The 16,581-nt window shown below is 36.5% G+C and overlaps 1 protein-coding gene across 1 annotated transcript; it reads right to left on the reverse strand.

Moving 5' to 3' along the window:
* Positions 1-8,276: 8,276 nt before the first annotated feature.
* LOC129903752 (uncharacterized) lies at positions 8,277-16,300 on the reverse strand. The gene is made up of 5 exons (XM_055979291.1): positions 15,883-16,300; positions 10,874-11,073; positions 9,923-10,024; positions 8,732-8,783; positions 8,277-8,658 (listed from the first exon to the last, which is right to left on the reverse strand). The coding sequence occupies exons 1-5, from the start codon at positions 15,971-15,973 to the stop codon at positions 8,546-8,548; spliced, it is 558 nt and encodes a 185-aa protein (XP_055835266.1). The 5' UTR covers positions 15,974-16,300; the 3' UTR covers positions 8,277-8,545.
* Positions 16,301-16,581: the final 281 nt, after the last annotated feature.

Here is a 16,581-nt window from a genome sequence, read left to right on the forward strand (position 1 = left end):
AGGAAAACAACTAACCTCAACCAAAATTCACATTTGTTAAACTTATCAAACAATTGACGATCCTTTAGAATTTGCAAGACAATCCTCAAATAATCGGCATTCTCCTCCTCACTTCGAGAGTAGATCAAAATATCATAAATAAACACAATAATGAATATATCTAAGTAATGCTTGAACACCCATTTCATCAAGTCCATAAAAGTTGTAGGGGTATTTGTTAGTCCAAAAGACATAACCAAGAATTCAAAGTGACCATACCTAGTTCTGAAATCTATCTTCGGAATGTCACATTCCCTTGCTTGGAGTTGATGTTAACACAATCAAAGATCAATCTTTGAAAAGTAGCTCTCGCCTTAGAGTTGATCGAACAAGTCATCAATCTTTAAAATAGGATACTTATTCCTAATTGCAACCTTGCTCAATTATCGGTAGTCAATACACATACGAAGAGAACCATCTTTCTTTCTAATAAAGATAACCGGATAACCTCATGGAGAGATACTCGGTCTAATAAAACTCTTATCTAACAATTCTTTCAACTGATCTTTTAACTCTTTCAACTCTGTCGAGGCCATATAATAAGGAGGAATAGAGATACACTGATTATCGAAGAAGATCAATACCAAAATCTTTTTTTTTCCAGGAGGAACACCTAGGAGATCATCGGGGAGAACTTCGGAAACTCATTAACTATTGAAACTGACTCAAGAGTAGGAGCTTCAGAATTAGTATCTGTAACCTGAACTAGATGATAAATGCAATCTTTGGAAATCATTTTTTTGAACTTTAAGGCATAAGATAAATTCGTCCTTAAACATGGAATTATTACATTTCCATTCAAGGACTAGCTCATTTGAAAACAAAAAGTTGACCATGCGGGGCCTACAACATATAAAAGCATAACATGCATGAAGCCAATCTATATCGAGAATAACATCAAAATTGGTCATATCGAGCTCTACAAGATCAACTGAGGTAATTTTATGAAAAACTAAAATTGGGCAATTTCTATAGACTCTTTTGCCATACCTGAATCATCAACATAAGTATAGACTAAAAAAAGGCTCTAGCAAGATCTTGAGGCTAACAATGAATCTCAAAGCAAGATTGGAGTAACAAATGATAAAGTAGCACCTGGATCTAACAATGCATGAATATTAAAGTCGAAGACTTTCAACATAAGAGTCACAACATCCAGGGAATCCTCCAACTCTTGGCGAATCTAAAGGGCATAAAATCTGCTTTGGTGCTAACCGCCACCCAAAGTAGTAGCATGGTGATTTGGAAGACTACTAGCCTAAATCTTAGTCTGGGGTCTAGCTTCACTCTTACACTCTTTTTCATGATGACTCAACTTTCCACGATTGTATCACACATCCAATCCCACTAAGCACTCTCTCCTATGGTTTTTCCCACACTTCTTGCATGGGGAACACCTTGACCACTCGGAGATCCTCCTTGTGCCTTAGGATTAGGCACCTTATTTTTATCAAATTTTGGATCCGAAGTGTTAGATAAAGCTTAGACGAAATACCTTTAACAAAACTGAGGACGACCATCATTTCCAGACCTACCATGAGGGAAGTTACCACCATCGGTTTGAGCCCTCTTAGACTACTCTTTTAGTTTTTCCTCTTTGATTTGCTCAGTATGTATCATAATCCTTGAAATATCCATCTCCCTGATAAGTAATTCTTTGACCACAAAATCGGACACACCCGAAATAAACTTGCTCATATGGTCCCTCGGATCCGCAACCATGAAGGGAGCATATTTGGACAATTTAGTAAACTTGAGGGAATACTCTCTCATACTCATATTACCTTGGCACAAATTGATGAACTCTTGCACCTTCGCCTCCCTCAATTCCAATAAAAATAATTGGTCAAGAAAAGCATCCTTGAACTCCTCCCAATACACAGGACCATCATCTATACATCTATCACCCTTCCATTTCTCATACCACACTTGGTCAACCCCTTTGAGTTGATAGGCCGCCAAGTCCGCTTTTTCAATCGGGCTAACACCCATGATGCCAACAATCTTACCAATATCCTCCATGAACTCTTAGAGATCCTTATACACCTTAGAACCATGAAACTCGGGAGGGTTTATTCGGGTGAAGTCATGAGCTTTGCTAGCTGTCGTACCCACATTTAGGTTCACAGGAGCTACCACTTCACGGTTCACTTGAGCAGCCAAAGCTTGAGCTTGGAAAGAGGCTCAGAATTCTGCATGAGACATTTGTTCGTTCAAGGGGTCATTTGGAGCTTGTTGCTCCTCCTTAACATTCCTTCGGATGGGGTATCTTCTTGGAGGCATGATTCTGTAATCACAAAGAGAAAGTGTTAGTAGAGAAATCCTTAGAGTTCAATGATATGGCATGATGAGATCATGAAAGAATTGATTTTTTTCTTAAAATGCCTCATAGCCTCCTATTCATAGATGTGGCTCTCTTTACACCGATGAACAAGACTCTACTCGATGTAGCATGTTAGACTCCCTAGGACACTTGAACCTTGTGCTCTGATATAAAAATTTTCAAAACCCAAGATGGGCCCTAGGTGTGACACGACGATTAGAATCATTCATAACTTCTTGCTTAAAAGCATCTTTAAAACATCATTCATAAAGCTTTTATTAAAATAACTTGAAAATCAATCATAACTCATGAACCATACTTGAAACAAACATATAGCATAGGTCTTTGAAATTCATCTTGAAATCATGTGATGTCTTATGAATTATGCATAATTAGGCTAATAGCATTGAAATATATCATAATTAAGAAGACTCAATGTAAATCATGAAATCAGGACTTTTAGAAGAATAAATCATAAGAGATTTGAGAAGAAATCTTTTGGGATTCCATGGGTGAAAGGGCCCAAGGATGAATTTCCACATACCTTAACCTTTATAATCCCAAATAATTGAAGATTGATCTTGAAGAAATCCTTAGAATTCACGTAAGGAATAAGGAAACTTGGAGAGCACACTTTTAGAAAGAAAATTTTAATTTAGAGAGTTAGGATGAGAATGAGAGGGTTAGGAGGGCTTAGGGTAGTTAATAGGTTAGAATATAATCCCCAAAATAGTCCACATTGATTAATGAAAACATAGGGAATGACCAAAATACCCAACTTAAAACTGAAACTATACCTGAATAGGGAGCCCACCACGGTCCATAAACCTCATCACAAGCCGTGATGGTGATCGTGGTCCTTGAATTGAACTTTTGGAATATTGGGTTTCTGAGGGGTGACCCTCATGGAAGTCACCACGGAACGTGGTATCCACCACGGCTCGTGGTGCCTTCCTATGGTAGGCATCCTATATCAGGGACTTGGGAGTTGGGCTTCACGGACTACACCATAGCTCGTGGTTCGCACCATGGGTCGTGAAGCCATCTGTGGTCCCTCCTCAGCTTTTCCCCTTTCAAATGGTGACCTTCACGGACCCTCTCCATGGATCTTGGTAAGCACTACGAGCCATGAAGGGTCTTGTGAAGAGTCACCTGATCCCAAAAGTTGAGATTTTTCTTGAAAACTTCTTTTGAACCTTATTTTCTAAATTTTTAACTTTTGGGGTCTTACATCATCACTTCATTGTCATTCAACTTAAAGTCTCCCACATGTGACATTGTTACTAAATCTCTTGTAGGTAATTGCACTTTACCTATGTTGCCTATAATGTTTTTAATTTGTAAATAATTTGAATTATGTATCATATGTTCTGTAGCTCCTGTATCTATGATCCATTTCAAATAAGAGATAATATTACCTGTCAGATTAATATTGTTATTAGCACTACTGGTTGAGTCTATGATGTCATTATTCCCTTTTAATACATTGAGTATTTGGTGAACTGATCTGATGTTGTTTTGTTTAACAACTGAAGCACTTGTTCCTGTGTGACTTGTTCATTGGGCATTTTTTCTCCCATAGCTATGTGTGCCTTCCTCTCTATTAAATCCTGTATATTCTATAATTGTGATGAACCTGACCTCCTCTCATCACTATATTTACCTTTTTCTTTCCTTTGAAATTTTCTACATAGCCAATTAGTTTATAACAATCCCCTTTCACATGTCCAGTAGCATGGCAGTGATCACATTTCTTCAGCTTGTTGCAGTCTTCCCTAGTATGTCCCCTCATGTTACAATAGTCACAATACAAAGGTTGAAAGCTTTTCCTTGGATATTGAGTTTGCCTATTGTTCCTTGCAGTATACATTGCTAATGACTCTATTTTCTCTTGAATATTCCCTACAAGTCCCTTCTGAATCACATCATGTATCACTAAGGCATAAGCTTGGTTTACATTGGGCAAGTTTGGTATCATCGAAATTTGACCTCTTGCTTGTAAGTAAGCATCATTCAATCCCATTAGAAACTTCAATAAACATTGATATTGCAATTGTTCTATATAATCCTTAGCCTTATGATAGTCACAACTAGGTGGAGGCAAAACTGAATCATATTCATCCCATAATTTTTTCAATTTTGTATAATATTCAAAAATAGTCAACACTCTCTGTGTAAGAGTAAATATATTCCTGTGCAATTTATAGATTCTAGAGCCATTAATCTTGTCAAAACGCTCTTGGAGATCAAAACATACCTGATGCGCACTGGATAAGTACAGAATCCCACTAAGTAGATCCTTATTGACATTGAATGTAAGCCAAGTGATGACAATCGCGTTGCAGTGATCCCAAATCTTCATCAATTCTCCCTCAAAATCACTACACAGAACAGAGCCATTAATGAATCCTAACTTATTCCTTCCAAGCAATGCAATCTCCATGGCTTGAATCCACAATGTATAATTCTCCATGCTTGTCAGATGAATCCCAACTGAGAGTACTCCTGTTACATCTGAATTACTCATGAAAATGGATTATTGTGATCAATTGTCACTAAGCTTCCATTGACACCTCTTCCTTGGGCTCTTCCACTCGATCGTTCTATGGATCCTACCTCGACCGCCATAGCTGAACTAAGATCAAGCTGAATCTCTCAATTTATCCCAAATTTCAGAGATATATTCCTATAATCTCTTTTCGAGCTCTAATACCATGTTAAATTCAAGGAATGAAATGAGAGAATAACATGAACATCAAGCAATCAGCGATGAGAATCTTCCATTTCTAAAAATAAACTCAATAAAAAGAGAGGAGAATTCAGACTAATATAGCTAGTTATCGCTATCACTAACGAAGTACATTTATAGGAGAATTAACTAACCTACTCTCTAACAAACTCCTAACCAACTTGAACTGTTAACTAATTAGCTAGTGTTAGATGACAATTGTTATGTGGTTAAGTAACAGCTGTGCATTTAACTAGCTGCTCAATAGAATTTGTCCTTCATTTCATTAACTGGTCTATCCTGATTTTTGTTGCGTATCATTATCATGAGAAGAAACAATGGCTCGGATACCAAATGTTGCACAATTGCACTCAACTTACTTTCAAGAGTTATCTCGAAGAAGACTTCCACCCTTCAGAAACCAAGATCCGAGAATTGAGTAGTAGAATTGTAGTAGTAGAAGAAGAAGAAGAAGGAGGAGGAGGAGGACGACGACGACGAGGACGACGACGAAGAAGAAGACGAAGAAGAAGAAGAAGAAGAAGAAGGAGGAGGAGGAGGAGGAGGAGGAGGAGGAGGAGGAAGACTAGGAGGAGGACGAGGAGGACGAGGACGAAGAAGAAGAAGAAGAAGAAGAAGAAGAAGAAGAGGAGGACGAGGAGGGGAAGCAAAAGAGGAAGAGGAAGAAGAGGAGGAAGAAGAGGGGAAAGAAGAAGAAGAAGGACAAGGAGGAAGAGGAAGAAGAAGAAATCTACATCTTAGCTTTATACACTTCAAGAAATGTACTAGACTAATTTATGGAATTATTTGTAACTACTTCTAACAGACTATAGGCTAAATAACTTCGGGACTTGCATTGTTGCAACTAAGGGTGTCAAATATGTGGGTTGGGTTGAAATTGAAGATATTAAAATGTGTTGAAATAGAAATAGGGTTGGGTCATAACCCACCCAAATTTACTGTGGGTTCAAATGTGTTGGCGTCTAATGGACTAAAAATTGGGTTGGGTCATGACCCGCCCAATTCATCTGCTTAATCTCAATAATTTTAACATATTTTTATTTACATTTTATAAACATAATTTGAATTTCAACTCAAGAAAATTAAAAAAATAGTTACAAATAGATAGATAAATCTTTAGAAGATATAGATTAGATAGTAATTCATACATTTAATATCGAAACATACATTACACCAATGCAAACAAAGAGTATTAAAATGGATTGAAATTGGAGATTGAGTTGGGTTCAATTGAAGATCCTTTTAAAAGTAAATTTTACCTAAATCCCAGAGTGATTTTTGCCAATTACACTCTATCCCTACTCTATTAAAAATTACACGAAATCTTTTCTTTTGGGTGGAATTCAGAGTGATGTATCCAACCAATTCATCCCGTAAAGCGATTTATCCGATGTTCTGATACATCACGTAAATGATGTATCCGAAAGGAAGAAGAGGAAGAAGAGGAAGAGGAGGAAGAGGAAGAGGAAGAGGAAGAGGGGGGAGAAGAGGAAGAGGGGAAAAAAAGAAAAAGAAAAAAAATATTGTATTATTATCCCAACAAAATGAATGTTCAATACAATCTACATCTTAGCTTTATACACTTCAAGAAATGTACTAGACTATTTTATGGAATTATCCGTAATTGCTTCTAACAGACTCTAGGCTAAATAACTTTGGGACTTGCCCTGTTGCAACTAGGGGTGTCAAATGTGTGGGTTGGGTTGAAATTGGAGATATTAAAATGTGTTTAAATAGAAATCGGGTTGGGTCATAACCCACCCAAATTTACTTTGGGTTCAAATGTGTTGGCGTCTAATGGGCTAAAAATCAGGTTGGGTCATGTCCCTCCCAATTCATCTGCTTAATCTCAGTAATTTTAATATATTTTTATTTACATTTTATAACCACAATTTGAATTTCAACTCAAGAAAATTAAAAAAAATAGTTACAAATAGATAGATAAATCTTAGAAGATATAAATTAGATAGTAATTCATACCTTCAATATCGAAACATACATTACACCAATGCAAAAAGAGAGTAACTAAACGGTTTGAAATTGGAGATTGAGTTGGGTTCAATTGAAGATTCTTTTAAAAGTAAATTTTACCTAAATCTCAAAGTGATTCTTGCCAATTACACTATATCCCTATTCTTCTAAAAATTACCTAAAATCTCTTCTTTTTGGTGGAATTCAAATACATCACGTAAAGTGATGTATCCAACCAATTCATCTCGTAAAGTGATGTATCCGATGTCCTAATACATCACGTAAATAATGTATCCGAAAGTGATGTATCTAACGTCCTGATACATCACGTAAAGTGATGTATCCGATCGATACATCGCGTACAGTGATGTATCTGAGAATAGTAAAGAGTTGAGATTTTTGTAATTTTTTCAAATGACAGGAAATTTTAGAGAATATATAAAATAAGTTGTGTATTTAGGTAATTTTTTCCTTTTAAAATATGCTAAGACTCAAATGGGTTGAGATTGACCCAATTCAAATTATCTTAAGTACAACCCATAAAATTCTGGGTGGGTTACCTATATTTGAAATCATTTTGACACTAACTTGACACGTCAACTCCCAGATTCCACCTTAGCTGTCTGTTTCTTCTTCTTTAAACTTGCATCATTTTCAACCCATGTCTATGGGATATATTACTCGACTCGAATAACATAGAGCAGATATTACAAGGTTGGGCAAATGGAACACGAGAACGACCATGGAACACTTAATTTCAGCTTTTATTATGTAATTATTAATTTCTTCAACAACTTGTATAAATCTTTTCGACTACATGATTCACCATTAATTAAGTCCTTCCCTTCCTTTTGAGTTGCTTCTTCAGTAAATTTCTTTACTTTTATATGTTATAGTATTAGTTTAACTGATTTACCTTTAGTCACAAGTGAATAAATAAAACAACAATACCAATTGAGAGCAAGGCGTCATTGAGAAAATAACAATACCAACAAACGGTTTCGCAAAATTATTTGGGGAAAACACATCTATCTTCAGCTCCAAATAGAAAATTTTCCAATTACTAATATCTGCAGCACTTCTATTCAATTATGATGGTGTAGCTAATCCTAGATGTGATACAACATATCCTGTTGAGCACTACAGGAATCAAGCAACAAAAAATTTATGATAGAAACGAAAACGAAAAAGAAATAAGGAGACAGGAGGGTGAAGATGCTCGCATGGATGCAAGAAAAACAATGCTCCAAGTATGACACATTGTCATCGACTGTAACTCTACACCAAGTTATATTTGCAATTGTACGAGTACACTAGCTAAATCATGTAAAGTGCAGATTTTCTAGCAAACATCCCTCAAACACCGATTGAATGACTAAAATTAATGAACAACAAAATGTTTGTCATTTCTGGCATGATTTGTCTCTTCTTCATTTCTTGCAGTTGTCGTGTGATGCAAGCGTTTAAGAACCTCCATGGCGAAACAGAAGAACTGATCTATACAGAGCAGCAACATGCAGGAAACAGATGAACATGATAATCAGATCATCTAGTAAACCTATAATACCCAAAAAACCTGCAAAAAGTGAAGAGTAGTCATAAACTGAACAACATGATAAACATTTTCAGAGAAAATATTTAACCACTACCTTCTGGGATAAGGTCCACGGGGCTAAGGACGTATATACCACTTAAAAATACCTGCAAATTAAATAACGTTTTAGACAATCTATGTAAGAAATAGAGTCGGGAAAAGGTGAATGTTTACACTTCCATCCCTCGGTATAGGGTTTGATTAAATTTGCTTAGGAGAATTGAATTCAAGTCGACTAATATAAAAGGCTTTCATTCTAGTCTAACACTCAGAGGATCCACATGACTGTCGACTCCTAAGGAGAATGGTCCACATAAACTTCAAACAGTACCAGCTGTTCTAGTATTTAATAAAGTGGAAATTTATGAATTTTGTTATCAAGATATATCAATAGTCTGCCAGCTTTCAGAACCTTATGTAAACCAGATCTGTCACCTTCATATATCTATTACACAATCTCTAGGAAGTTTAATGCATTTTACACGAGAAGGTTTGTTTTCAACTATGATAAACATCCATTTCAGCTTAATCTAATTTGAAAGAGACAAATGAAATCATATATACTTCATGGCTTGCACATCTAATTTTATCACAACTCCCCCAATGTCTCCAACTAGAACATCATCATCATTCTGTAATGATGCGGTATGCAGACAGCAGAGATGTTCACAACCAACTACCTGTCAGAAATGCTTGAGACAAATGTCTCCAACGAGAAGGTTTGTTTTCAACTATGATAAACATCCATTTCAGCTTAATCTAATTTGAAAGAGACAAATGAAATCATATATACTTCATGGCTTGCACATCTAATTTTATCACAACTCCCCCAATGTCTCCAACTAGAACATCATCATCATTCTGTAATGATGCAGTATGCAGACAGCAGAGATGTTCACAACCAACTACCTGTCAGAAATGCTTGAGGGAAAGCAAACACATTACCCTCCTCTCTCACCCCAGTGTAAATCTATTGTCACACTGCAAAAGATAATGTATAATATACACTGCCTTGCTATATCTTATATAACCAAAAAAATAAAATTCTATGCAACAAACGCATAGATCAATCTTGCTGTTAACTGAGAAGATCGGAAAGTATTGGGTAAGAAAATAAATTGAGATCGAACAGAACTGCTCTACATGGATAGAGCAGCTACTCTCTAGAAAAAGAAACTAAAAATAAAGAACAGAGAAGAGAACTGGAATGGGGATCCAATAGATGGTGCATAATTGGGTACTTAACTGCCAAATAGACACGTGCCCTGATGACAAATGGAAGAGATCTTTGAGGATCTGTCATATCTCGCATTAATCTCCGGAGGAGAAACGGAAGATCTTGCATTCTCTGTCAAAACAAAGATCATATATTATCCTTCAACTGAATTCAACATTTGTGGTCAGTTTACGTGTTAATATATACACAAGGACTAATAAATTTTAATTCTTAACAGAAAGTTAAACTACATGGGCTATAGTCACAACATATTTCAGGCGAAATAAAACCCCTTAACACATTTCAGGAAAGTTGTACGAAGCATAGAATTAGAATCTTAATGGACCCTAATTCTGTAGCTAACTCCAATCAAAGTGAAAAATTAATGCTCCTTATATCTCCTCTACTGGTTCCTGTAAGAATGAGAATAGCGACCAGTGTATAATCTCTTTGTCCCATCACTTTAATGCCCCTGCTTGGGTAACAAGCCCACATACGTAAGCACATAGCTTTAAGCATATAGACTGCAAATCTGAGCTCAGCAGTGACCAGAGCATTATTCTTCAAAGGATACAAAAATCACAATTCTTTAAGCACAAAGCACCGCAAATTTGTTGATAGACCTTCACATACATAACATAGAGCTGGAGCAGAACATAAATACATTATTAGGCCAGGTATACTAGTAGTCTGGTACAATGGTCCAACACAAACTAAAACTGAAAACCAGTTCCCAACTAAGTACTAAAATTTCAAGCTGTACCTGCCTCAAATTGTTCATGAATCAACCAAAATTTTAGGTACAGTTTCATGAATGCAGTAAACCCAAGAAAACAAATAAGATTCAACCTCATCCCCTGCCAAAAATGAAAATGAACAAAAAGAGAATGGAAAAGTTCCTGGATAGAACAGTAGTTGCTAATAAAGAGTGTAGCAGTGAATCATCAAAGGAAAGATATTCATAGGTGACAAACGAAATACCTGGAGAAGGCCATTGGCATGTTGGCCAAAATGGCGGTTATATTGCTCAACTCTTCGTAAGACCTCAGGAACTTCAGGATCTCGATGCAACCTTGATGCAGACTCACTAGGAACCAATAAGGTAATCGGACGGCGGCATAATGGACATTTACATGCTTGAAGGGCGGATCCACAATCCCAAACTTGTAGAATACAGCTAGCTAGAAAGGAGGAAGCCAAGGTAGAATTTCAATACATATACTCAATATTTGTGATGGAGAGTTGCAATCTCCATTGCTAGAATGAACACGCTAGCACATTCCCACTGAAAACGTTTACTCAACACTAATATGCTTTCAATTCTCAGCATTCTTAATTAAGTTTGTTTTTAACATTTTAGTTGCACAAAAGTCCTTTAGGCAAAGTATCATTAGTCCAATTACTTGACATCCTGATCATAGACTATAGAAAATACCATTCCAAGCTAAATATAGTTTCATAAAGACCAGCCTGTTGATTCAACAATTCACCAATAAGGAAACATTACCTATTCCTTGCCTCTTTTTTTACACTGAGATTATTGATTACAAGAGACATCAGAATTCCAGACCATATTCACACTTCACACAACCCCTAACTTTTTACAAACTCTGATTGGCTACTGGACATCAGCAATTCCTAAGGCCCATCCGCGTTTTTTCCTTTTTTGAAAAAGGTAACTTGTATTATGAACAAAGGAATACTCCAAAAAGTATTCCAGTAATACTTCCACAAAATTACAGAGGAAGAGGTGACCCTACTAGTACTTCATAAATAATCTAGAATACTAGGAATATCCTCTTCTTCTTGAGGATATTCGTGTTTACACCAAAAAAGGAAAGGGCTAGACAATTCATCTTCAATTTCTATAGAGAGCATCTCTTGTTTTCGAAGCACCTCTGTTTCCTTTCAATCCATATAGTCCGCCAAATGCAGGCTGGGACAATCTTCCATCTCTCCCTGTGCCCTGACTGATTTCCATCTCTATTCCAGCAAGCTAGAGCCTCTTTGATGCTCCTCGGAATAGTCCAGCTTATGCCTCTTAAATTAATGAAAATCTGCCATAACTTCATAGTTTCTCTACAATGTAGAAAGAGATGGTTTATTGTCTTAATCTCACATTCACAAAAAGAGCACCTAGAGCAAATTTGCGAACCTCTTTTCCTAAGGTTATCCTGGGTGAGTGTGGCCTGTTTGGCTAGTAGCCAAGTGAAGCATGCTATCTTGAAGGGTACCTTGACTTTCCAGATCATCTTCCAGGGCCAGCCACCACACTGTGAGACTAGGAAAACTACATCGGCACAAGTTCACGTTCACTTTTCACGGCTCGTGCTGCAGTTCACGCCTCGTGGTATTTGCCATGGCTTCAAATGCTTCTGACTCAACCACCCTACAGACAAGCTTCACGACAATCGCAGAGAAATAGAAATTTGTGGCTCACAACTTGAAGAGGAAGACTAAGACGTCTTTGTATGCGGAAGACTTACGGATCACCACTGAAGAGCAGATCTCTGCGATCTCTTGTAAGCTGAACACCTGAACCAACTGAAAATCTGCCTTCCTTGTCTGGTAGCCAAAATAGATTGTCCTCATTGGACATAGCTCAACCCAAGAATCTATGTCTAGTAGCCAAAATACAGTGTCCTCATTGGACATATCCCCTTATCACATGCCATCTCCAGTTTCCACTGGCATAGCCCAACCTAAGAATCTAGATTTTGATACTATCTGATTAATCCATGAAATGTGCTCCAACTTTAACATTCTATTCTCCTTCTACTTTATAGCCCACTTTAGTCATCAGCAAGAAATACACTGTGCCACTGGCAAGATATTCTAACTTGGTTATTATTTAGTGGGCTTTTGAACATAAGAATTGTGATATTTGGAAAAAAGTAGTATTTGTTTTCAAGTTGAAAATAGTATTTGGAAATTGGAGTTATATTTCGACGTAAATACAAATTGGAGTTGTTTTTGAACTTGATGTGGAGTGACAATTGTGAAAACAACATTTTAGAGTTTTAAGGATTCCGGAATTAACTTCAAATTGAATTCCGAAAAATTGTAACAATTCTATGTCCAGACAGTTTCTCATAATAAAATTCTAGAAAAAAGTGAAAACTATCTATGGAGAAAGGGGCATTGAATAAACAGAAATGTGCCAAAATAATATCATTTTTTACCTTATTCCTATAGATATCACTTTAATAAGGCAAGGACACTGGCAAGATTTTTATTTCTGACAGGATAAACAATCACAAGTTTTACCGCATAACTTGCAAAGTTTTACTGATTTTCCTGCCGCACTAGTCATCCACCATAAATATGGACTCAATAAGATTAGGAGCTTAATTTGGAAGGACAGATACTTCATGTCATATTTATCCAAGATGCAAGTAACAACGCCAAGACAGTTTTCTGTAGATAATGAATTTCTGTATGTCAATCATCCACATACAAGGAAGAAGGTAATACAGAATCTTATTGCCACTCTTTCATTCCAAGAAGGAAGCTATAACAGCATAGACTAAATGCATACACGTTTTCTGTGGTTATATACATGGAAACTTATAAGCAAGAGGTGATTTCCTAACAAAACTGAAGCATAAACTTACAGCAAAATGCACCTACTGCACACAGGGCTTAGTTTTACATCTGTCAAACAAGGATAGACCTATGTTGCTCAGACTAGAGGTCGGATTCTACATTACATAAATTTTAGCATTTGGGTTATGAATTTGAGTGCCGATATGGGTGTTGGGATCTGGAAAATAAACGTATGTTACGACATATACAAGTATATATTTCAATTAATTAAAGTTATTGCAGTAAAAATATAATGAAATTGAATCCCTTATAAACACCTAAAATTGTATTCATAAGATAACTGTAATAGCAAAGTGTCTCTTACTTTGCATAACTAATTGGAGAGTGTATATATATATCATAAATCAAGAAATCAAACCAAATACCCAATCAATCTATACTCTCGGTCCTACATGAAGTTAAAGCACCCTAAGTAAATTGACCACATCTCACACCCAAATCGTGCTAGATCGACACGGGTGCGGCAGGGATTTTGAATGGTTCGAGCAAGATAGGGATAGAGATATGATGCAGGGAGCCTAGGTTTACTAACTCCACAGCTTTTCTTTGTTTCTTGCACACCATTTTCAGTGAAGGTTGAAAATTTCCATCCTCCGCATTTGTGCATCTAAAGGTATTGGTTCGGTTGACATTAGATGATAGTTGGTCCCCATGAAAAGAAGTTCTACATGGTGAATGAGGTGTTTGAGGTAGCTTGTCATTCATTGACATCTGTGACTTGAGACATACTGATTAAGTGATTTTTTGGGGGGTAAACCAGTCAGCACCAAAGAGCCTGGTTGGCCATTTTATTTCACTTCACTTCAGCAAAACAAGGGGAGGGCGACCATACCTTACCTCCCAGTACATTAAGAGAAGGAAATATAATCTAGAGGAAAAGCTAGACACCTATGCTCATCTCTGAAACATGTAAAAAAACAAATTACAATTGAGAGACACCTATAAAGAAATGCAAGATGAGAAGGAGCTTTTTACGTTACGCTTCAATAGAATGAATTCAATAAGGGTAGGGTTCCACCTCTTTGCAGGGTGATGACACCAAGAGATGGGCGGGCCTTTTTTTTAAGCAAAACAAAAGGTGATCTACTACGGTTACATGTGCAATGTAAGTACATGGGCGTCTTTTGATGAGTTCCTTTTCAAGTACATGAACTTGAAAAGGAAGAAAAAAAGATCATGATTCTGGTCTTCTATCTACCTGTCCTTTTCTGCAGATCACATTTCTTTACAAACTATTTGTTATGAGCTACCTCAGTAGTTTCGATCAGTCATCTTCCCCCCCTCCTTTTCGAGGCGAAGGACTTCTTAATTTGCTTTCTCCTCGATCCAGATTATTGGACAGACTTATTCAAAACCCATTAATTTGAAACCTACCTTTTACCGTTATATGACCTCAGCATGCACGGTTTGGTACCTCGCTTAAGTTAAGATGGTCTTCCACTCAAGAAAACTCTATGTTCAAAATCACAAACCAGCATGTTACTTGGCTGACTTATGAAAATAGGACAGTCTGATGCATCTGACATGGATATGTTAAATTCTTAGCGAGTATCCAAAGTATCTTGGAAGATCTCGCAGAGCGTACTTCTGTTAGGCATGCATGTGTCAAATGAAACTGCTTAGAGGACATGACACACAAGGAAAAGCACTAATAGGAGGGAATACTACACAGAGTAGACTTGATGCACCATTTAGTAGTGTGTGGAGTAAACCGTGGTTTCAGCACCATATCTTAACCAAATAATTTTTCATCAGGCTCACTTTACAGTCATCCAACAACTCTAGGTTAGCTGCTCCTTGATATACACATTTCATTCATCTACTTAATCCCCAGACCCACGTGGTGGGATTATACTGGGTTTGTTGTTGTTGTATTCATCTACTTAATACTTATTCCAAACTCTTTACCTTTTAGTAAGTATTTATTAATAAAACAGGTTACTCGTATAGTACACTAGCAAAAAATTAGACACCCCCCCCCTGCATACGCAGCGTGCTTTAAGGACAGTGCACAAGTAGCTTGACACTAGGTATACGCTTATATCAAATACACACAGATCGAAAATGGTTTCTAAATCAAAACACAATACAACAATGTGAATTTCCCAATATAAGCAAGTGGATTACTCCACTTTCTCACAAATCCCATTTTCAATCAAGAAAAGTATATTTCAAATCGAAAATGAATTTCTCAATCAAAACCCACAACAAAAATATGTAACTTTCCCATGACACAATTACAAGAGGTAATTAATGTCACTCTCAATTTTTCACGGTTCTCCATTTCTCGTCAAGAAGAAGAATTCAACTCTAATTTCAGCTACACAACAACAAGAACTAAGAAATACCCAAAAAAACGAATTACCAATAAAAGGAAAGCTCACCACAAAACCAATGGGAACAATTTGCTTGACAAGGGACATGAAAAGTGCCATGGCATATAGAACAAACATCATTCTCTGGTGGTCCATCCATTTTTTTTCATATAATCACTGGGTTTTCCCTTCCTCTTTCTTTATGAGTATTTTTGTTGCATCAAAAGAATTTCAATGAATCCACTTTGAGACTTGCAAAAGCTAAGATTCTGATTGCGTTGCCGCTCTTCTGTCTCCTAACTTGCCTATTTTCTTAACAAGTAAGAATTGATTCAAGTCCGAACAGAAAATATACCCCTCGTCGTTTTAGAAAATATAGTTTGCTCCCTTTGCTTTACCTCAAACCACATCCTCCTACTCTAAAAATACCACTATTCATACCAATCAAATGAATGCATCACTAAAATATAAAACAAGGCTATAATATCATTATCACGATTAAAAAATGCATTCCGTATGCACTATATCAATATCACTTTCGCACCACATCATCATTACGAAATATACATATAAAAAATTATTATAATTTTTATTTTTTTTTGGTTTATTCGTGAATTATTTTTTTTTTAATTTTAATTTTATACACTAATTAATTCAAGAAATATAGAAGTCTTTTGCAATGAAATTCACAAAGTTTTTCCCTTTCGTTACTCGTCTGTCAATTCTATTACACTCGAATCATCAGGCAAAACCTTGTTTACCTTCCTT

The sequence above is a fragment of the Solanum dulcamara genome, chromosome 9 (genome assembly GCF_947179165.1).
Source record: "Solanum dulcamara chromosome 9, daSolDulc1.2, whole genome shotgun sequence".
Lineage (NCBI taxonomy): Eukaryota > Viridiplantae > Streptophyta > Magnoliopsida > Solanales > Solanaceae > Solanum > Solanum dulcamara.

Bases quoted from the DNA above. Each gene is read 5' to 3' on its own strand.
- LOC129903752 (XM_055979291.1), bottom strand. From the start codon at position 15,973: ATGGATGGACCACCAGAGAATGATGTTTGTTCTATATGCCATGGCACT. The intron at 11,074-15,882 runs GTGAGCTTTCCT...CCTCCTTTCTAG, and splicing joins TTGTTCCCATTGGTTTTGTG to CTAGCTGTATTCTACAAGTT. The intron at 10,025-10,873 runs GTATTTCGTTTG...TTGTTTTGACAG, and splicing joins ATGCCAATGGCCTTCTCCAG to AGAATGCAAGATCTTCCGTT.